Source organism: Dendrobates tinctorius, unplaced genomic scaffold, assembly GCF_039654945.1.
Source record: "Dendrobates tinctorius isolate UK_male_01 unplaced genomic scaffold, ASM3965494v1 ptg000270l, whole genome shotgun sequence".
Lineage (NCBI taxonomy): Eukaryota > Metazoa > Chordata > Amphibia > Anura > Dendrobatidae > Dendrobates > Dendrobates tinctorius.
This window is the reverse complement of record NW_027361937.1, coordinates 1,556,915-1,579,085: the sequence shown is the minus strand read 5'-3', so window position 1 is coordinate 1,579,085 and position 22,171 is coordinate 1,556,915. Positions and strand designations below refer to the sequence as shown.

The following is a 22,171-nucleotide window of genomic DNA, read 5'->3' as shown; positions in this document are numbered from 1 at the left end:
ACGGCAGTCCCTGGGCATAAGAGAGAACAGTCGGCTCCCAACCCATCTGTATCATTGCAGCAGCATCAGCTGTGAACTGGGCACGCCTCTGCGGGCAGCTCAATTCACAGCTGTAGGTGTGGCCAGGCATCATTTTATTAGAGCCCAGTGCTTTCCTTTTATCTCCATTTACACTGTATTGCAAGCCCTGTTATGTCAGATGCTGTACTGTGGATGTTCACTGCACACACCAGCTGCAGGAGAGGATACAGGATGAGCTCCAGGAGACCGAGCTGCTCTTTCCAAAACACCCGGCCAGCTGCAGCCCCTGCTCTTGTACAACATAGGAGGAGCTGCTCCCTGCTGTTTCAAAACACTTGGCCATCTGCTGGACATCTAACCCTCTACTGTGTGATACCAACTGCTGAGCCGTGTATCTAATCCTATCCTGTGTGATACTGACTGCTGAGCCGTGTATCCAATCCTATCCTGTGTGATACTGACTGCTGAGCCGTGTATCCAATCCTCTCCTGTGTGATACTGACTGCTAAGGCCTGTTTCACACTTCCGTTTTTTCAAATCCGTCAAAATCCGTTGTTTTCCGTAAAAAAACGGATCCGCCATTTTTTGCAGGATCCGTTTTTTTGTCCCATAGACTTCCATTACGGTTACCGCGGATCCGTCAAAAAAACGGATCCGTTGGCATCCGTTTCCGTCAAAAAAACCAGAAACGGATCCGTTTGGCGGACACAAAAACGGAAGTGTGAAACAGGCCTAAGCCGTGTATCCAATCCTCTCCTGTGTGATACTGACTGCTGAGCCGTGCATCCAATCCTCTCCTGTGTGATACTGACTGCTGAGCCGTGCATCCAATCCTCTCCTGTGTGATACTGACTGCTGAGCCGTGCATCCAATCCTCTCCTGTGTGATACTGACTGCTGAGCCGTGCATCCAATCCTCTCCTGTGTGATACTGCCTGCTGAGCCGTGCATCCAATCCTCTCCTGTGTGATACTGCCTGCTGAGACGTGCATCTAATCCTCTCCTGTGTGATACTGCCTGCTGAGCCGTGTATCTAATCCTCTCCTGTGTGATACTGCCTGCTGAGCCATGTATCTAATCCTCTCCTGTGTGATACTGTCTGCTGAGCCATGTATCTAATCCTATCCCGTGATACTGCTCTCCTGAAATACTCTGTGCTGCTGTCACCCTGCTAGTTTTATGTGTGATCTACATGATGGTATTGTGTATGATCTATATGGCAGCATTACGTGTGAACTATATGGCGGTATTATGTGAGAACACTATGGCAGTATTATCTGCTAAAATGGGACCCATTCTGGGGTGGTTCTGGCTGAGCACCTACACACGGGTCAGGGGTAATAGTGAGGTGCAGTCAGGGGAGGGCTGGTGAGGCAGCTGAAGAGGGGTCTCATTTTTATCGTTACTGTATGGCTACATTCCCCCCCAGCGTCACCTCAGACTGCGCCTGTCGCCTCGCTTTCACACATCGCCAGGACAGGATCTGAGGAGGGGAATGGGGTCTTTGCATGCAAAGTCTGGATCAGAACAGGCCATCAATCAGCAGAAATGTTTCCTGGATTTCTGTGGTGCTGTCACCCTGCTCCTCCCCCATATATCTCCCTCTGTGCCCCCCATAGACCAGCAGACTGCTCTCCTGAAATACTCTGCTGTCACCCTGCTCCCAGAATCCTTGCTGCCTGCCATCCTCGGTGACCGAAGACCCCATTCCTCTCCTCAGATCCTGTCCTGGCGGTGTGAAAGCGAGGCGACAGGGGCCTGATAAATGGTGGAAGGAGCAGGGTGACAGCTGCACAGAGTATTTCAGGAGAGCAGTGTGCTGGTCTATGCGGGGGGCACCCTGTTCGGTGCCAGGGATTGTACATAGAGTGCTGTGTTTTATACACATGGATGGACCGTCTTGCCCCACAGAAATCCAGGAAACATTTCTGCTGATTGATGACCTGTTCTGATGCAGACTTTGCATGCAAAGACAGTCAGTAATTTTGCAGGCCCCATCAAAATGGCTGCTCACTGTGTTCCTAGATGTCATCCTCTTTTTTCCCTTAGCATACACCCAGAAGGGGAGGAGAGGAGTGACACCACACCCATGTCAGCAGATTCCACCCATAATTACTGCAGGGCAGTAATGTGAGCTAGTTGTACACTAGGTTTTTGTGCCAAATTTCAGTAGCTGCTCCCCCTAGTGTCAACAAGTGGAAATGCCAAACTTTAAAATTATTTTTCATATTTTACAAAATTAAAAACAAATGATATTTTTTAACAAAATGTAGACATTAATTCTTTACATTTTTTTCAATTGCTGAAAGAAATTTTTCTGGATGGCACCTTCCCTTTAAAGAGCTCTTCTGCAATGCCCCATTGAATAACACTGGATAGGAGAAGCTTATATTCTTCTTTCCTGAGAAAGATGGACGAAAGATCATTTCATAAGAAAATAAGACATCTGAATGGGCACTTAAAGGCAGATGATGGCAGTGTAACGCCTTGTACCTGCTCCATGGCGAGGGCTCAACCCCCAACCCTGAAGTATGCCGTATACGTTGGGTCAATCAGGAAAAGGGTAAACTCATAGCTCCCAAGCGTCCTGGATATGGCGGGACAGTCCCGTTTTTGACTGTCTGTCCTGCGCTGGACTCTTTCCTGCACTGCGCCGCCACGCCCCCCCCATGCACCAACCCAATCCTCACCCTCCCAGAGACCCCCCTGCAGCAAACCCCCCACCCCACAGCCTGCGATAACTTGCTAGGTTGTTGCTTCTGTGCACACTGGACCTGTGATGAAGTCACAGGAGGGGAGGAGTCACATGATCAGGGGCTTGGTGTGTGCAGGACTCTGCTGTGCTGGTTGTCATGATGCTGGTGAGCAGAAGTTTGTGTGGGGTCATGAGGGGTTTACAGGGTGGATGTAGCAGACCCGTGTGTGTATGGGGTATGCAGAGCGGAGCCGTGTGTGTATGGGGTGTACGGAGCCACGCGTGTAGGAAGCATACAAAGCGGAACCATGTGTGTATGAGGTGTGCGGAGCCATGCGTGCACAAGGTGTATGGTGCGGAGTATTCATACCTCCCAACCGTCCCGGATCCAGCGGGACAGTCCCGATTTTGAGATGGAGTCTATCCCGGCCGGGAGATTACTTTTCCTGCAGACAAAGGAGTGCACGGCGGAGCCCCGAGGAGCATTTTAAAATTCAAATGTGACGTTCCACCGGATGTGAGGTAATTTAAGGAGGAGATAGTGACGGAACCATGGAGGCACTTCAGGTCCATCACTGTGTCCTCCTCCGACAGTGGGATCGCCTTGGAATCGGGGATGCCGGCCATGTGAACGGATCATGATGTCCTGCACCGGGAAGCTAAGGTGGGCACTACAACAGGAGCCGGGCTTCTCTGTTCTTTCTTTCCCCCCTCTAATCTTTCTCCTTTGTTTTTCTCTCTCTGTCCACTCTCTTTCCCTCTGATCTTTCTTTGGGTGTGGTCTGGGGCATGACCTAAAATTTGCCACGGCACACGCAGCAACCTTTAGGCTGAGTGCAGACGGACTTTTAGCCCTGCGGATTTTTCCGCACAGAATGGAAGAAATCCCGGAGGTCAAATGACCTGCATTTTTCCTGCGGATTTCTTCCATTTTTCCTGCGGTTTTATTGCAGATTTCCACCTGCGGATTTGGTGACAGGGGAGATGGAAAACCGCACAAAAGTAGTAATATGCTGCGGATTTTGTACCACAGGAAAACCGCGCGGGAAAATACGCAGCGTCTGCACAGCGGTTTTTTTTTCTCTCATTGATTTTAAGGCTACTGTACATCACAATGCAGATATGCAGCATTTCTGCACGGTAAAATCCGCTGCAATTCTGCATCGTGTGCACACAGCCTTATCCCTCTTTCCCTTCAAAAGTTGGGAGGTATGGGTAAACTATTACTGACTAATCCTGCTGAAAGCCTCCTCTGCCATCAGGGAACACATGAAGGGGGTCAGGGTCACAGCATCAGCCACAGGAATGCCAGGACGTCACACTGCCTCCGCCATAGGGCATGTGGGGCAGGAGCCCACACGATGGCGCCACCTTCCTCCCCATGGGTGGGCTGCACAGGAGCGGACGGATCCCCCGGGCAGGAAGCACACGGGTGCGGTACCACAACAAGCACGGAGCAGAGGCGCGGACACATTACCACAACACATTGGGCGGGCTCGTACTACACAGACGGCAGACTGTAATGCAAGCCCGGCCATTACCTTCCTCCGCCCGGTCAGCAATCACTTCCTCCTTCCTCTTCCCAGTATTTGTACTTCTCCCACTTCGTGGCGCTCATATGACCCGGGTCATGTGATTCCACCACGTGACAGGGGGTCAGGTGCTTCAGCATTGGTTGATGGAAATCTGGTTCCGAGATGTTTTGCTGTCGGCGAGGCGTCTTCGTGCTGCTGGCTGAAGTGCGGGCCCGTGTGCCATGTCCCAGCACCATACATGGTGGGAAGTCATTATCTTATGGCAATGCTAGTAGGAGAGATGCGAGCTGTGATTAACCCCTTGTAGCACCAAATGGTGCTGTCCCGCTGTTATTCCTCCTGGAAATGTATGAAATCAATGGCTAACTGCATTGCACAAAATGGCCTCGTGCACAGTGACACTAGGACAGGAATAATACCCTCCATTATTATGTGTCCAGGAGGAATAACAGAGGAGCAGCACTATGGGGGTCTAGGAAAACACGTTCCCTTGGAAATGGAAAGTTTGTCTTGAAACAGACATTATCATACATGAAAAACCAAGACAGGCTGGACTGATGGCAGGATGGGTGGTACCTAAATCAGCAGTGGGGGGCATCAGAAAGTCCCATGAGGGCTTACACAAGTGATCATCTTTTTGCCAATTTTCTACGACCCTCAATATCATAATATAAAGTGAGGTTCCATCTATGTAATATGATTTACGCCATAGACTGGCAGAACCTATGGTGTACCAGCACATAATCTCATGGCACATGGCTGCCCAAGATATGGCCCGGGCGTGCCCCTCTTACCAGCGGTGCCCCCTAGAGTCTGCAGAAAAGTACACAGTAAGTGGGGACGCAGGGAATTGCTCCGCATCCAGCTGTGTATACTGGGAACGGCTTTATGCAATGTAGGGTACAAACCAGTTGTGACGAGAGGCTAAGGCTGTGTGCACACGTTGCGGATTCTGCTGCGTTTCCGCAGCGGTTTTGGCCCTGCGGAAACGCAGCAGTTCCGCTGACATGGTACAGTACCATGTAACCCTATGGCTTTTCAAAACCGCTGTGCTCACGCTGCGGTTTTGCTGCGGTTTACAAACCGCAGCATGTCAATTGTTTGGGCGGTTTCCGCAGCGGTTTCACACCTTTAACCCCTTCCTGACATCCGACGTACTATCCCGTCCACGGTACCCGGGCCCGTATGACCGTGGACGGGATAGTACGTCTACCACGATCAGCGGCGTCCACGTGGTGAGCGCCGCTGATCGCGGCCGGGTGTCAGCTGATTATTACAGCTGACACCCGGCACAATGTGTCAGGGGCGGTCACGGACCGCCCCCGACACGTTAACCCCTTGCACACCGCGATCAAACATGATCGCGGTGTACCGGGAGTTAAAGGGAAGCATCGGCAGGGAGGGGGCTCCCTCCGTGCTTCCCTGAGCCCCCCACGGCATCGCAATGTGCAGCGCTGCTGCGGGGGGCTCTTTCCCTACAGGCCCCCGGATCCAAGATGGCGACGGGGGCCTGCAGGAAGCTGCCTTCCTCAGTGCCTGCAAAGCGCAGGCATGAGGAAGCCTTCGGCACTGCCTGTGACAGATCGCTGATCTGTCACAGTGATCTGTGATGTGACAGATCAGCGATCTGTCACAGGACAGTGATGTCCCACCTGGGACTATGTAATAAAGTAAAAAAAAAATTAAAAAAAAGTGTAAAATTAATTTAAAAAAAATCGCCAAATAAATTAGTAAAAAAAAAAAAAAAAATATTCCCCAATAAATTCATTTTTTGAAAATAAAAAAAAAAAAAACAATAAAAGTACACATATTAGGTATCGCCGCGTCCGTAACGACCCGCCCTATAAAACTTTCCCATTAGTTAACCCCTTTAGCGAACCCCTTAAAAAATAAAAATAAAAAACGAAGCAAAAAATAATGATTTATTATCATACCGCCAAACAAAAAGTGTAATAACGCGCGATCAAAAAGACGCATATAAATATCCATGGTACCGCTGAAAACGTAATCTTGTCCCGCAAAAAACGAGCCGCCACACAGCATCATTAGCGAAAAAATAAAAAAGTTATAGCTCGCAGAATAAAGCGATGCAAAAATAATTATTTTTTATATAAAATAGTTTTCATTGCATAAAACCGACAAAACATAAAAAAACGACCTAAATGAGGTATCGCTGTAACCGTACTGACCCGAAGAATAAAACCGCTTTATCAATTTTACCGCACGCGGAACGGTGTAAACGCACTCCCCCAAAAGAAATTCATGAAACGCTGGTTTTTGTTCATTCTGCGTCCCAAAAATCGGAATAAAAAGCGATCAAAAAAGTCACGTGCCCGAAAATGGTACCGATAAAAACGTCAACTCGTCCCGCAAAAAATAAGACCTCACATGACTCGGTGGATCAAAATACGGAAAAATTATAGCTCTCAATATGTGGTGATGCAAAAACTATTTTTACAATAAAAAGCGTCTTTTAGCGTGCGACAGCCGCCAAACATAAAAACCGCCATAAATAGTAAATCAAACCCCCCGTTATCACCTCCTTAGTTAGGGAAAAATAATAAAATAAAAAAAAATGTATTTATTTCCATTTTTCCATTAGGGTTAGGGCTAGGGTTAGGGCTAGGGTTAAGGCTTGGGTTAGGGTTAGGGCTGAGATTAGGGTTAGGGGTGTGTTGGGGTTCGGGTTGGAGTTAGAATTGGGGGTTTCCACTGTTTGGGCACATCAGGGGCTCTCCAAATGCAACATTGCGCCTGATCTCAATTCCAGCCAATTCTGAGTTGAAAAAGTCATATGGTGCTCCTTCCCTTCCCAGCTCTGCCATGCGCCCAAACAGTGTTTTACCCCCACATGTAGGGTATCAGCCTACTCAGGACAAATTGCAAAACAATTTTTGGGGTCCAATTTCTCCTGTTACCCTTAGGAAAATAAAAAATTGGGGGCAAAAATATCATTTTTGTGGAAAAAAATGATTTTTTTTATTTTCACGTCCGAGCGTTATAAACTTCTGTGAAGCACTTGGGGGTTCAAAGTGCTCACCACACATCTAGATAAGTTCCGTGGGGGGGTCTAGTGTCCAAAATGGGGTCACTTGTGGGGAGTTTCAATAGTTTAGGTACATCAGGGGCTCTCCAAACGCACATGACACCCGCAGACCATTCCATCAAAGTCTGCATTCCAAAACGTCACTGCTTCCCTTCCGAGCCCCGACGTGTGTCCATACAGTAGTTTTCTCCCACATATGGGGTGTCAGCGTACTCATGACAAATTGGACAACAACTTTTGGGGTCCAATTTCTCCTGTTACCCTTGGGAAAATGAAAAAATTGGGGACTAATTGATCATGTTTGTGGAAAAAATACGAATTTTTTATTTTCATTTAGATAAGTTCCTTAGGGGGTCTAGTTTCCAAAATGGTGTCATTTGTGGGGGATTTCCACTGTTTAGGTACATCAGGGGTTTTCCAATCGCGACATGATGTCCGATCTCAATTCCAGCCAAAAACGTCAAATGGCGCTGCTTCCCTTCCGAGCTCTGCCATGCGCCCAAATAGTGGTTTACCCCCACATGTGGGGTATCAGCATACTCAGGACAAATTGCACAATAACTTTTAGGGTCCTGTTACCCTTGGGAAAATAAAAATTGGGGTGAAAAGATCATTTTTGTGGAAAAAATATGATTTTTTAATTGTACCGCTGTACGTTATAAACTTCTGTAAAGCCCTTGTGGGTTCAAAGTTCTCACCACATATCTAGATAAGATCCTTGCGGGGGTCTAGTTTCCAAAATGGGGTCACTTGTAGGGGGTTTCCACTGTTTAGGTATATCAGGGACTCTCCAAACGTGACATGGCGTCCGATCTGAATTCCAGCCAATTTTGCATTGAAAAAGTCAAACGGCGCTCCTTCCATTCTGAGCTCTGCCATGCGCCGAAACAGTCGTTCCCCCCCACAAATCAGGTATCAGCGTACTCAGGACAAATTGCACAATAACTTTTGCAGTCCAATTTCTCCTGTTACCCTTGGTAAAATAAAAAAAACTGAACCTGAAGTATTTTTTTTGTGAAAAAAAGTTAGATGTTCATTTCTTTTTAAATATTCAAAAAAATTCTTGTGACGCACCTAATGGGTTAATAAACTTCTTGAATGTGGTTTTGAGCACCTTAAGGGGTGCAGTTTTTAAAATGGTGTCACTTTTGGGTATTTTCTATCATATAGACCCCTCAAAGTGGCTTCAAATGTGATGTGGTCCTAAAAATAAAATGGTGGTGTAAAAATGAGAAATCGCTGGTCAACTTTTAACCCTTATAACTTCCTAACAAAAAAAAATTTTGGTTTCAAAATTGTGCTGATGTAAAGTAAACATGGTAAATGTTACTTATTAAGTTTTTTGTGTGCTGTATCTCTGATTTAAGGGCATAAAAATTCAAAGTTGGAAAATTGCGAAATTTTCCAAATTTTTGCCAAATTTCCGTTTTTTTCACAAATAAACGCAAGTTATTTGAATTAAATTTTACCACTAACATGAAGTACAATATGTCACGAGAAAACAATGTCAGAATCACCGGGATCCATGGAAGCGTTCCAGAGTTATGACCTCATAAAGGGACAGTGGTCAGAATTGTAAAAATTGGCCCGGTCATGAACGTGCAAACCACCCTTGGGGGTGAAGGGGTTAACATAGTAGAGATGTGAAACCGCAGGGCTAAACCGCAGGCCACTTTACCTGCGGATCTGCGCGGGAAAACCCGCAGCTGAATCTGCAACGTGTGCACATAGCCTAAGGCTGCATTCACACCTACTAGTTGCAGGGAGCGAAACAAGCACTCACAACTATGTGCAAGTCCTTCAGCACTCGAGTTTACCAGGCTGATGATGACCAATAATGGTTCACATGATCCTGTCCCCATACAGTATCATTTACTCGGCAGCACATCTGCTTACTCCGGGCAATGTGCTGCCGACAACAATGATTTTTATACCTGCATAAGTGATCTATTCACTCAATAGAGGAGCATTTTGCTCGTATATTTGGTGATTGCTGGGCTCTTTAAACAGGACGGTAATTGGGGAGTGAACTCTTTTGATAATTGTCGGCTTCTCAGTTTTCCATGCGGTGTACAGTACTGTAAACCTATGGAAAACCAAATCCACTGTGCACATGCTGCGGAAAATTCAGCGCAGATTTTCTGCAGCATGTCAATTCTTTGTGCGGAATCTGCAGCGTTTTTACACCTCTTCCATTATAGGAATCCGCAGATGTAAAAACGCAGGGGAAATCCGCAGGTAAAATGCAGAAAATCCGCAGTAAATCTGAACTAAATCCGCAGGTAAAGTGCAGGTCATTTTACCTACGGATTCAGCAAAATCCAAGCGGAAAAATCCGCAGCGTGTGCACATACCCTAAAAGGGCCATTAGAGTGTGTACACACATTCTGGGGATGGACCCTCACCAGTATTCTCATTATGGGTCCGCTGGTGGTAAATTTCAGCTGAAGAAGTTTTGGCGGATTTTTTTTTTTGCAACCTTTGCAGTTCTTAATTTGGAGTCAATCAGGATTTGCCTCAAAGAAGTTTTTTTTTTTTCCCCAGGAATTTTCCAAAACCCCTTTAGGATTTATATCAACGTTCAGGAAAATTCTGCTGCAAATCCTGCTGTGTTGGCAGAAACAAACTGCATAAAATACGTGTGCTTATGTCACTTTTTTTTTACATTCGTTTTTGTTGCAGATTTTGCCCCACTAATTAGTATGGGTGAAATCTGCAACCAAAAAGCTGAAAGAATTGACATGCTGCAGATTTAAAGGAAAAAATAGGCAACGTGTGCAGGAGACTTCAGAAATCTCATTTAGGCTATGTGCCCACGGTGCGTGTTAAAACGCACACCAAAAACCGGACTCCTTCCCAGAAATCGCGCGGTTTTTTCCGCGCGATTTCACCGCGATTTTCGTGTGCGATATTCAAGCACTTTCCAAGCGATTTGAAGCATCGCTTGGAAAGTGATTGACAGGTTGGTCACACTCGTCAAACATAGTGTTTGACAAGTGTGACCAGGTTTTTACTATTGAGGCCGCCTATGCGGCATCAATAGTAAAAGAATGTTAAAATGCTAAAAAAAATAAAAAAATCGGTGTATATTTACCTTCCGGCGTCCCGCGCTGCATTCCCGGGCCACAGCGTTCCCAGCGATGCCTTGCGAGACCTGTGATGACGTAGTCTCGCGTTGCTATAGCGATCTCGCGAGACCACATCATCACAGGACCTTGCCGCAAGGCATTACTGGGAAATCTTAGGCCGGGAATGCAGCACGGGACATCGGAAGGTAAATATACCCCGATTTTTTATTTTTTATTCTTTTTTTACAGGGGTATGGTACCCAGGGCCTGGAGGACAGTCTCCTCTCCTCCACACCGTGGGTACCAACCGCACATGAGACGCTTAACTTCCCGCATGGTGGGCATAGCCACATGCGGGAAGTAAGCGATTCTCATGCATTCCTATGGGTGCGGAATCGCGGCAATTCTTTGCGATTCCGCACAAGAGAATGAGCATGCTGCGATTTTTTCCGCGATGCGTTTCCGCCGCGGAAAAAAGCGCAGCATTAGCACAGCATGTGCGGAATGCCATAGGAATGCATGGGGGGCGTTCTGTACACGATTTTTAAAAGTTTTCGCGGCAAAAACGCTTAAAAATCGCTACGTGGGCACACAACCTTAGGCTGTGTGCCCACGTAAGCGTTTTTAAGCGTTTGTCCTGGTCAAAATGCTTCAAAAATGCATACAATAAGCATCCCATTCATTTTAAATGAATTCCGCGCTTTTTGTGCACATTGATGCGTTTTTTTCCGCAAAAAAAGCGCTTCGCTGTAAAAAACACAGCATGCTCATTAATTTTGCGGAAAAGACCGCTTTTTTAGCTATTTTCTATGAGTCAGAAGACACGCGGAAAAAAACGCATCAAAAACGCGCGTTTTCTGGGAAGGAGTCCGGTTTTGAAGCAGAAATTTTCTGCATACGTGGGCACTTAGCCTTATTTTAATGGCATCAGAAACACTTAAGGTTTTGTGACAAAAATGCACAGAAGGAAACATGATAAAAATAAATAGTGTGCACAGACCCTTAGGAAAAATACTTGATAAACTCCATATACCCAATAGGGTGTCTATGATTTTAGGTCATGTTCACACTTTAAGTATTTGGTGAGTTTTTTACCTCAGTATCTGTAAGCCAAAACCAGGAGTGGGTGATAAATCCAGAAGTGGTGACATGTTTCTATTAGGCCATGTGCACATGTTCAGTATTTGGTCAGTATTTTACCTCAGTATTTGTAAGCTAAAACCAGGAGTGGGTGATAAATCCAGAAGTGGTGACATGTTTCTATTAGGCCATGTGCACACATTCAGTATTTGGTCAGTATTTTACTCAGTATCAGTAAGCCAAAACCAGGAGTGGGTGATAAATACAGAAGTGGTGATGTGTTTCTATTAGGCCACGGTCACATGTTCAGTATTTGGTCAGTATTTTACCTCAGTATTTGTAAGCTAAAACCAGGAGTGGGTGATAAATCCAGAAGTGGTGACATGTTTCTATTAGGCCATGTGCACACATTCAGTATTTGGTCAGTATTTTACTCAGTATCAGTAAGCCAAACCCAGGAGTGGGTGATAAATACAGAAGTGGTGACGTGTTTCTATTAGGCCATGGCCACACTATCAGTATTTTACCTCAGTATGTGTAAGCCAAAACCAGGAGCGGGTGATAAATCCTGTAGACGGTGAGGGTCCTCTCTCCTTCTGTACTAGTGTGTCCCTTGTCTTACACATGTTTATTGTACTTGTCTATATTTTCCCCCTTTTCACATGTAAAGCGCCCCATGGAATAAATGGCGCTATATAAATGCATAATAATAATAATAATAATAGTGGTGACGTGTTTCTGTTAGACCACGTTCACACGTTCAGTATTTGGTCAGTATTTTACATCAGTATTTGTAAGCCAAAACCAGGAGTGGGTGAAAAATCCAGAAGCGGTAAGGCCTGTTTCTCACTTCTGTTTTTGACCATCAGTCAAAATCCGCCGTTTTGCAAAACAAACGGATCCGCCATTTTTTTTGGCGGATCCGTTTTTTTCCCCATTGATTTGCATTACCGGCGGATCTTGACGGATGGCCATCCGTTGGATCCGTTTTTTTGCGGATCCGTCAATTTTTTTGCGCCCGCCGACATGCCTGGACGGACCATGCAACGTTTTTTTTGCTGCAGGATCCGCATTTTATAGTGCGCATGCCCGGAGGAATGAAGTCAGCCAGAAATTTAACTCTGAAATCATTTCTGGCGGACCAAAAAAATTCTCATTCTCCCTCTTTCTCTCTCTCTCCCATTTTGGCGGATTTTGACTGACACAAAAAAACAAGTGTGAAACAGGCCTAACGTGTTTCTATTATACTTTTCCTCTCCTTGTTCCGCTCCCGGTTATGGAATGTAAGAAGGAACATATACACAGTAATGTCGCTTTGATTTTGCTGTGCACCATGTTCATTTTAGGGGGCGCTTTTGTGCCGTTTTTCAATAGGATTCTGGGCAGAATCTGCCTGAAAAAGACTCTGTGCGTAAGGCCAGGTTCATACTGCGTTACAGCAGCCCATTCAACGCATAGCGATCACGTTATGCTATACAGCTAGTGCAGATGCTTCATCTGCGCTAGCGGTGACAGAGCCTCAGACGCTGCAGACCGCGTCCAATTATGGCATGCGTTGGCGATGGGCCCGATAATAGGGGTTAATGGCAGCGTTAACGGACTGCGTTACACCGTCTAACGGACTGCCATAACGCAGTGTGACCCCAGCCTAAAGGGCCTGTCACACTAAGCGATATCACTAGCAATGTCGCTATAACGTCACTGGTTTTGTGACGTTATAGCGATATTGCTAGCAATATCACTATGTGTGATACCTCCGACCGGCTCCCCCGCTGCTCATCACTGATCGCGCGTGAACAGCCTGGGCCGTTTCTTGTCGGGCGCTTCCTGTGGCGCCGACGAGCGGCGCGTGGACGCGGGCGGGAGGACATCAGGATCTCCGCGTCTGACAGGTAAGTAACGACCCCCGACCGCTGCTATGTCGCTGGTGAGATCTGCCTGTGTTGCAGCTCACTAGCAACCACTTAGCGATGCACCAGCGATCCTGACCGCGTCATATCGCTGGTTGGGATCGCAGGTGCATCGCTAAGTGTGACAGTACCTTAAGTAGTTTTCTCATAGTCGTGAACAGATAAGGTTTTTGAGTGTGAACATATTCTTTCCCCCAAAAAAAACTTTCACAGGATTTTTAGGGCTCAGCTGCAGTATTAGTAGTGATCAAGTAGCTAAGCTTGTATTTAGAGCAGATGTGGGAGGTCGCAGACTGCTTACTGCACAAGTTAGGTGGTTTCAGCTGTCCTATTGATGAAGTCCACACTACTTCTTGTAATAAGAGATAGCATAGGTGTCGGGCAGCTCCGCGTCCCCTAAATGGCTCTCCACCACACAGCGGCAGCTGTCTCAGGACAAGTCATAGCCTTTTTAAAAATAGCCTCAGGCTGCATGTCATCTGAACTTTGTGCTAGAGCAATGGCCGTGCAGGGCCAGCCATTTACATGCTTCCACACTATCCATGGGACAAACGTTCGTATTGACCCTTCGGCCACTCAAGCTACCAGAGTAGAAAGCTTTGCTAATGGCATCTGCTTCAGTCAAGACCCACTGGTACCTGGGCAGCTGTTTTTGGTGGAAATTGAAGAAAAGGAATTGGGCTGGTGTGGTCACCTACGAGTTGGACTTATGGCCCGAGATCCTTGCAGCTTGGACATAGTGCCAGAATATTCACTACCTGACCTTGTTAATCAGGGGAATAGCTGGGTATTTGCCATCACTCGGAACCACAACAGGGTGACACCAGATGAAGATGAGAACATGTCCAGGTGGGGAAAAGACCTCTCAGACCCTTATCTGAAAGTGGGCAAGTTTAAAATTCCTCGAGACAAACTGATAGCCCGTAGTAGGCCTGGTCGCTTCAGCCATATCCTGGATGATTTGTACAAAACCAATATTCTGCCACCCACTGCTCGGAGAAGCCGGATCGGGGTGCTGTATGAACCACAGGCAGATGGCACTGGTCATATGCACATCATCATTAACGGAGAAGACATGGGTGCCAGCGCTCGTGGGCTTCCAGCATCTCAACCATTATACGCTGTGATCGATGTCTTTGCCTCCACCAAGAGCGTCCGGGTAATCCAGTTAGAATATGGATGTATGTATCACATCAGCCGTCTGCTGTGGGTACTGGGTTCTGTAATCTAGGGGTGGGGCGAGATTTCCAAATAAGACATAGCAGTTCTCCCGCTGACATTCCTGCACTTTGTCACATATTCCTTACACTAGCAAGCTGTCGCTATCTATCTATAGTCTACTCTTCTCTCCCGATCTAGTACGATGGAAGGAGACATCATTTTGTTTTTCAGTTGAGTAATTTTAGGAATGACAAACCTGCCCTAGATTTCTAAATGACTGGCTGAGATTTCTTACTTAATTTGTCATCTAAGAAAGCTATGTAATGTATAATCACACCTCTTTCCTTTAGCTAGGGGTCCCAACAAGCCCCCTTCAGCAGTAGCTATTTTTTTGCAGTTGCTGTTCTTACTGTGATTTTGGGTTAGCATACTGTAAAATCATACTACCTATTTTATAAATGAAACTAGCAAAGTATTATTATTATTTATATAGCACCATTGATTCCATGGTGCTGTACATGAGAAGGGGTTGCATACAAATTACAGATATCACTTACAGTAGACAAACTAACAATGACAGACTGATACAGAGGGGAGAGGACCCTGCCCTTTCAGAATTACATTCTACAGGATGGTGGGGAAGGAGACAGTAGGTTGGTGGGTTGCAGCAGTTCCTGTGTTGGTTGAGGCGATATCTCCAGTAGTGGTGAGGAGGTAGCGGGGTCATTGCAGGCTTTAAGCTTTCTTGAAGAGGTGGGTTTTCAGGTTTTGTCTGAAGGATCCGAATGTGGTTGATAGTCGGATATGTTGGGGCAAACAATTCCAGGGGATGGGGGATATTCGGAATAAGTCTTGGAGGCGGTTGGGTGAGGAGTGAATAAGTGTGGAGGAGAGAAGGAGGTCTTGGGAGGACCGGAGATTACATGAGGGAAGGTATCGGGAGATTAGTTCAGAGACATATGGGGGAGACAGGTTAAAGATGGCCTTGTAGGTCAGTATTAGAAATGTAAACTGGATACGCTGAGGGAATGGGAACCAGTGAAGAGATTTGCAGAGGGGAGAAGCGGAGGAGTAGCGAGGAGAGAGATGAATTAGGCGGACAGCAGAGTTAAGGATGGACTGGAGAGGTGCGAGGGTGTTAGCAAGGAGGCCACAGAAAAGGATGTTGCAGTAGTCGAGGCGGGAGATGATGAGGGCATGCACAAGCATTTTAGTAGATTGAGGAAAGGACGGATTCTGGAAATATTTTTGAGCTGGAAGCGACAGGAGGTAGAAAGAGCTTGGATGTGCGGTTTGAATGACAGGGCAGAGTCAAAGGTTACTCCGAGGCAGCGGACTTCTGGTACAGGGGAAAGCACGATGTCATTAATTGTGATAGATAGGTCAGCTAAGGAACGTCTGTGAGATGGAGGAAAGATGATGAGTTCAGATTTTCCACACTGAGCTTGAGAAAACGAGAGGAGAAGGAGGATATGGCTGATAGACACTCCGGGATTCTGGACAGCAGAGAAGTGACGTCTGGGCCAGAGAGGTAGATGAGTGTCATCAGCATAAAGGTGGTACTGGAATCCGTGGGACTTTGAGTTGCCCCAGGCCAAGTGTATAGATTGAGAAGAGTAGGGATCCTAGAACAGAGCCGTGGGGGACTCCAACAGAGAGAGGGTGGGATGAGAAGGTAGTGTGGGAGTGGGAGACGCTGACTGTGCGGTTGGAAAGGTATGAGGAGATCCAGGATAGAGCGAGGTTTTTGATGCCAAAGGAGGAGAGGATCTGTAGTAGAGGGCAGTGGTCAACTGTGTCGAAAGCAGAGGACAGGTCTAGAAGCAGGAGTATAGAATATTGTCCGTTTGCTTTGGCTGTAAGTAGGTCGTTAGTAATTTCGGTCAGGGCTGCCTCAGTGGAGTGATGGGGTGGAAACCAGATTGTAGATTGTCAAAGAGCAAGTTAGATGAGAGGTGGGAGGAATGTTCAGCGTGGATGTGCTGCTCCAGGAGTTTGTAAGCAAATGGGAGCAGCGATATTGGGCGATAGTTGGACAGACATAGCGGTTGGGTCGAGGGTTGGCTTTTTAAGGATAGGTGTGATTGTGGCATGTTTGAAAGCAGAAGGGAAGGTATCGGAAGTTAGTGATAGGTTGAAGAGGTGAGTTAGGGATGGGATAAGTGTGGTGGTGAGGTTGGTGAGGAGGTGGGATGAGATGGGGTCGAGTGCACAGGGTGTGAGTTGCGATTTGGAGAGGAGACAATTAAGTTCCCCTTCGGTGATGTTGGAGAGGGAGGTTATGGGGTTTGGGCATTGGTCTGATGCTGATACCATTGTATTGTATTTATAATGAGCTACAGGGTACGGCATTTTATGGTGGTACAAACAAAGGATCTGTATTAAAGGGAACTTGTCATGTAAAAAAAAGCTATTAACCAGCAGATCTGGAGTTAATCTGCAGGTCAATATTGTTCTGAAGCTGTGCGACTATAACCAGGCCCGTCACTGACTCGCCTAATGGAGAGCCTGCTGTCAGTCAGTGCTAGCTAGGGCTAGGTTACAACCACTCACTCTATACTGAACAGTGACTGAAGCCGGCCCCGCACTCATGACTGAAAGGCAGAATCTGTCGGGAGGGATAAAGATCATTTCCTCCCGGCAGCAGGGCTCTCAGTGTGGGCACTGGGCAGCATTAGAACCTGCAGGTTCATAGCGTTTTTTTACATGTCATGTTTCCTTGAGAGAGAGAGAGAATTTTTGTCGTCCGCCAGAAAGGATTTCAGGGTTAATTTTCTCCCTGACTTCCTTTCTCCGGGCATGCGCACTGGAAAATGCGGATCCTACAACCAAAAAAACCTTGCAGGGTCCGTCCAGGCATGCCGGCGGACGAAAAAAATTTGGCGGATCCGCAAAAAAAACGATCCAACGGATGGCCATCCATCAAGATCCGCCAGTAATGCAACTCAATGGGGAGAAAAACGGATCCGCCAAAAAAATCGCGGATCCGTTTTTTTTCAAAAACTGGCGGATTTTGACTGATGGTCAAAAACGGAAGTGTGAAAGAGGCCTTAGCGGAACCTGTCATGTTGAAAATGGTGTCTGATCTGCAGTCAGGATGTTATAGAGCAGGAGGAGCTGATCAGATATACATTTTTATGGAAAAAGATTTAGTAATAGTTGTATTTTATTTATTGAAATCCTGGCGTTTGTATGTATGAGTCCAGTGGGTGGTCCTATTCAGTGACTGAAAGTCTTCCCTATATGAGTGTGCATGCAGAGATAGCAGTCGATCACCGATAGGACCGCCCACTGGACTCATATGCAAACACCAGGATTTCAGAGAATAAAATACAAGTTATGCTGAATCTTTTCCTAGAAATCAATATATCAATCTGCTCAGCTTCTATTTCTCTGTATCATACTGTCCATGGTGTGTGCAGTATCTCCTTCATGCCATCTTTGATTACTTATGCCCTATTGTACGTGTCTGGTTATGTGGAGCATAAGACACAAGATATTCAAATTTCCAATCATGTGCCCACAGCTGTTCGTCCTTGTGCGCTCCTTAGCGTACCTCTGACCCCGCTTCCCCTGATCCTCCTGTTATACACCTACTCTCTGGTTGATTCTAGTCGTCCCTTTGAAATGTATGCAGCCTTTTGGAATTATGCTCCGATCCTGTGATTGGCGAGATGTTTTTTCATAATTAAATTTCACCTTTGATTAAGACCACTGCTTTAGAAGCTAATGTTATGCACCATGATATAGCTAGTTGGGAGCTGAAACATTGTCATTTTTACACATGGGCCAATAAAATGTAATTCTTATTATTGGACCATTGGAGTGCTGCCTAATCTAATAACCTAGACATCTCTCTCAGTTCCCTCCCTGCAGACCCTGTGCCGCTTAGTGATCCAGAAGCATGTGGTCCATAGACTGGCAATCGATTGGCTAGATTTACCACAACTACTAAAGAATTTCTGCAAGAATGAGTGATGAAACCGATGGCTGTCTTTTAGGAAACAGATGACTTCACAGCATTTAGAATTGACCCGCCAAGAAAAAATGAAATTGTCATACGTACTAAGGTGAAGCATGTGCTGCGATCTACACACTTAAGAGTCATCCTCCTGAAACTAAGAAAATAATTTATACAAAAACCAACAGTATGAGGCTTCCTAAGCATACGAAGAACCTTCTTCTGTGGACCACCTAGTACAGCCACAGAAAAGTGATGTATATTACCGGAAAATGGGCGACTACAAACAATACCACTGCCGACTAATCTGAGAATTGCCTACTGAAAGCAGAACCATGAACACTAATGCTAACTCTCGTCACTTGTAGACTGTCGGACACGGACATAAAAGAGCCCCTGCGTCAGAATAATGTATAGACTCTTTTGCGTCAAATAGCTTCTCATAATGAACAATTCCACATTGTTTTGGAGGTGAAGATGAGCCCTGTGACCTCTTATGGCCCCTGTGCGGCTGCACCAATGATATGTTTGCTCCTGGGCTACTGCTACTACAGAGCCAAGCAGCTCATAGTCCAGTCACCCTGTGCAGTCTTGCTCCACAGTAGACATCAGTAGTCGAGGGCCATAGCTTTTAATAAAGGCTCAATCAGACAAGTGTATAATATGGACATGCGCTCTGTGGGTAAAACTCAAAGAACACATTAACCCCCGGAGCTTTTTTGGTTTCTCACCCCTCCTTCTCAGAGCCATAACTTTTTTTTCTGTCAATATGGCCGTGTGAGGGCTTGTTTTTTGCGGGACGAGTTGTAATTTTGAACGACACTATTAGTTTTACCATGTCTTGTACTAGAAAATGGTGAAAAAACTCCATGTGCGGTTAAATAACTAGTTAATAGGCACGGTGGATCGTGATTCCACCTGCGGCTATTGCGGGCACATGTCATCTGTTCAAAACAGCTGACATGTCCCGGAAAAGATGTGGGCTCACCGCTGGAACTCACATCAAAAGGAGGGAGTCCAACATCGGCTATTGCACCCAATGTCGGAAAGGGGTTAACTAATGTAATTTAAAGGGAATCTGTAACTAGGTTTTTGTTACCTAATCTGAGAGCAGTATAATTTACGGACACAGACCCTGATTTTAGTGATGTATCACTTTGTTTACTAGGTGCAGCAGTTGTGACACAATCAGGGTTCTTAAATATAGCAGAGCTCACAAAGCTAATCCCACCCACACCACACCTGACTTGCCCACACCACCCTCACTATGCACATTGTTTGACAGTGAGCTGCTTATCACAGAAGGGGGAGTGGTGAGACAACTGTATCAGTCTTGGCATATTCTGCTCATAAAACCTTCAGTGTAAGTAAACAACAGCACACAGCTTGATAGGTGACATCATTGAAATCAGTGTTTGAACCCCTTCCTTATGCTGTCCTCAGTTTACATAGCAAAAAGCTGCTGACAGATTCCCTTTAATTAGAATGTTCTGATGACATTTTTTTCAAACACCAATTGTCTGTGTAAAAAGAATCACATCATGCAGCTCTTCCGTATTTTGGATGAGTCTTGCCTATACAAGACAAAAAAAGTCAGATACCATATGGATCATCTGTGTGGCATCCGATTTTAAAAGATACATTGCCATTATTAACCTAGGAAATTGTATTTCATCATATACACTTTAAAATGTTGCTTTATATTACTCTTTCTTAAATAGCACCATCATATTCCATCATCACTGATGTTGTTATTGGTGATATTTGAGCCCTGGACCCTACCGCTGCCAAGCTACAATGCCAACCACTGAGCCGCCCAAACAAAGATGCCAAAAACATTAAATATGGACACACGGATGACAATATGGTTAAAAATCATCTGAGTTTTCTGTATGAAAGACGAACGATTTTTTTCATTTGCTCGTCTGATCCTGGCCTTAGGGCTGTTCAGTCGAATATATTATCAGTCCGTGTGCTGTTCATATGCAAAATTGATAGCATACAGACAGCGCACTGACCAATGCAAGTCAAGAATATGGATCAGTGTTCGCTCACACAGCCGTAAAACTCATGAGTGTTATCTCATGTTTTATCGGACAGCACTCGGACCAATGTTATAATATGGCGCAGTACTGATATGCGTTTTTTTTTCTACAGACCAAATCAGTCTGTGAAAAAAAAAAAATCTCAGCATCCTGTGCGTGGCTCTGCAAATCGGATCACAGGCGCCCATTAAAGTCTATGGGTGCATGTAAACCATCAGACTCCATTCTAATGTTATCTGAGTGCAGTCCGATTTATGCGGACACAGACAATGGAGAAATTTAAGCTCTCGGTTTTCTCCACATCTGTGATACAATTCTCTCCTGCGGCTTGTATCAGAGTGTCACTACCATAATTGATCCGTGACCATAGCCTCAAAGTAAAGGTACCGTTAAACTACGAGATGCACCAGCGATCCCGACAACGATACGACCTTGTAAGGATCGCTGGTACGTCACTAAATGGTCGTTAGTGAGCTGTCTTAGGCTGGTTTCACATTAGCGCTTTTGTGCGCAGCGCATCGTGCGCACCCATGTTTAACATGACGTGCGCATGGTCTTGCGCATACTTGCGTTTTCGTGCGCATGCGTTTTTCTGTCTTTCGCGCCAGGCGCAACATGTTGCATTTTTTGGTCCGCCCTGTCTCGTCAAAAAAACGCATGCGCACGGAATGCGCAAAAACACATTGAAGTCTATGGGAACGCATGCGTGCGCATGGTCTTCCGCACGATTGCGGTTTTTTGCGCATGCATTTGAGGTAAACAAGTCTAGAATGTTCTCTAGACAATGGAAAAAATGTCACACCTAAAAACGCATGTGCATAAAAAACGCAAACGCATGTAAAACGCAAGCAACGCTGCGTTTTTTTTTGCCGCATCAGCGTGCGCATGATGCTAAAAAAGCGCGTTTGTTTTGCGTTTTTCTTTGCGTTTTTTATGCGCCCGATGCGCTGCGCAAAAAAAACGCTAATGTGAAACTAGCCTTACAGGCAGATCTACTCAACGACGCAGCAATGATCCAGCGATCCATATAACGACCTTGGCGGTCGTTGGCACCTTGTCACACAGTAGCTATTCTGGCGACTCACACCTGCGACCATGAGTGCCGAGTCGCCAACAAGGTCGCTCGTCGGCGGCAAACACAAAAATGCATGCTGGCCAGCGGGACACCAGCGATCAAAAAATGGCCCAGGACATTAGAGCACGATCAGCGAGATTGCAGCGGGGGCCTGGTCGCCGCTATGTGTCACACGTAGCGAGATCACTGTTGCGTCACAAAATCGGTGACGTTTCAGCGATCTCGCTATGTGAGACGGGGCCTTAAGGCATACAGTGATATTTTTTAGTACAATGGTCAGTGTGCTGTCGGCTACTCGTTTTGCATACAATACATGGACGCTCGTGCAACTATAGAGAAACCTCTGCAGTTTTATTTGGGCGCAAAGTGTCTTCGGTCAGCCAGAGAGGCTCACAGGACAAGTCTTTGGGGAGGTAACTACTGGACACAAAGAAGCCGATTTATCATTTACGTTTTTATTTTAAATCACTTTTAATTTTTTGCCTTGTGGTAGTTGTTGATGTTGTTTGCTCCAAATCCTTCAAAGTGGCGCCCATGGTTCATGAATTTTGTATAAAATTAAAAAATGACCTTTA

General features: G+C 46.0%; 2 protein-coding genes across 4 annotated transcripts in view; one reads left to right on the top strand and one right to left on the bottom strand.

Annotated features, from left to right (window-relative positions):
* LOC141069622 (lysosomal protective protein-like) overlaps positions 1–4,380 on the bottom strand; it is a 21,485-nt gene extending 17,105 nt beyond the window's left edge. The window contains exon 1 of one of the 2 annotated variants that reach the window (XM_073559341.1): positions 4,257–4,380. Coding sequence is in view for 1 of the 2 variants with exons in the window: in XM_073559340.1 (XP_073415441.1) it covers positions 2,309–2,446 (138 nt within the window). In the remaining variant the exon portion in view is untranslated. Of the gene's footprint in view, positions 1–2,308; positions 2,462–4,256 lie in introns of those variants that run through there. The other variant, XM_073559340.1, reaches the window with a different exon arrangement.
* On the top strand, positions 4,361–22,171 carry NEURL2 (neuralized E3 ubiquitin protein ligase 2). 2 transcript variants are annotated; one of them, XR_012226609.1, is made up of 2 exons: positions 4,361–4,491; positions 18,378–22,171. XR_012226609.1 is itself a non-coding variant. In XM_073559344.1 (2 exons), the coding sequence occupies exons 1-2, from the start codon at positions 13,755–13,757 to the stop codon at positions 18,491–18,493; spliced, it is 897 nt and encodes a 298-aa protein (XP_073415445.1). In that variant the 5' UTR covers positions 13,643–13,754; the 3' UTR covers positions 18,494–22,171. The 2 variants fall into 2 exon arrangements, 1 of the variants encoding a protein (XP_073415445.1); XM_073559344.1 differs by lacking the exon at positions 4,361–4,491 and adding an exon at positions 13,643–14,535.

What these genes read in the sequence shown, in the direction of transcription:
- NEURL2 (XM_073559344.1), top strand. Translation starts at nt 13,755, where the DNA reads ATGGCTCTCCACCACACAGCGGCAGCTGTCTCAGGACAAGTCATAGCC. An exon ending in AATCCAGTTAGAATATGGAT is followed by an intron (nt 14,536 to 18,377) that starts GTATGTATCACA and finishes CATCTCTCTCAG; the next exon opens with TTCCCTCCCTGCAGACCCTG.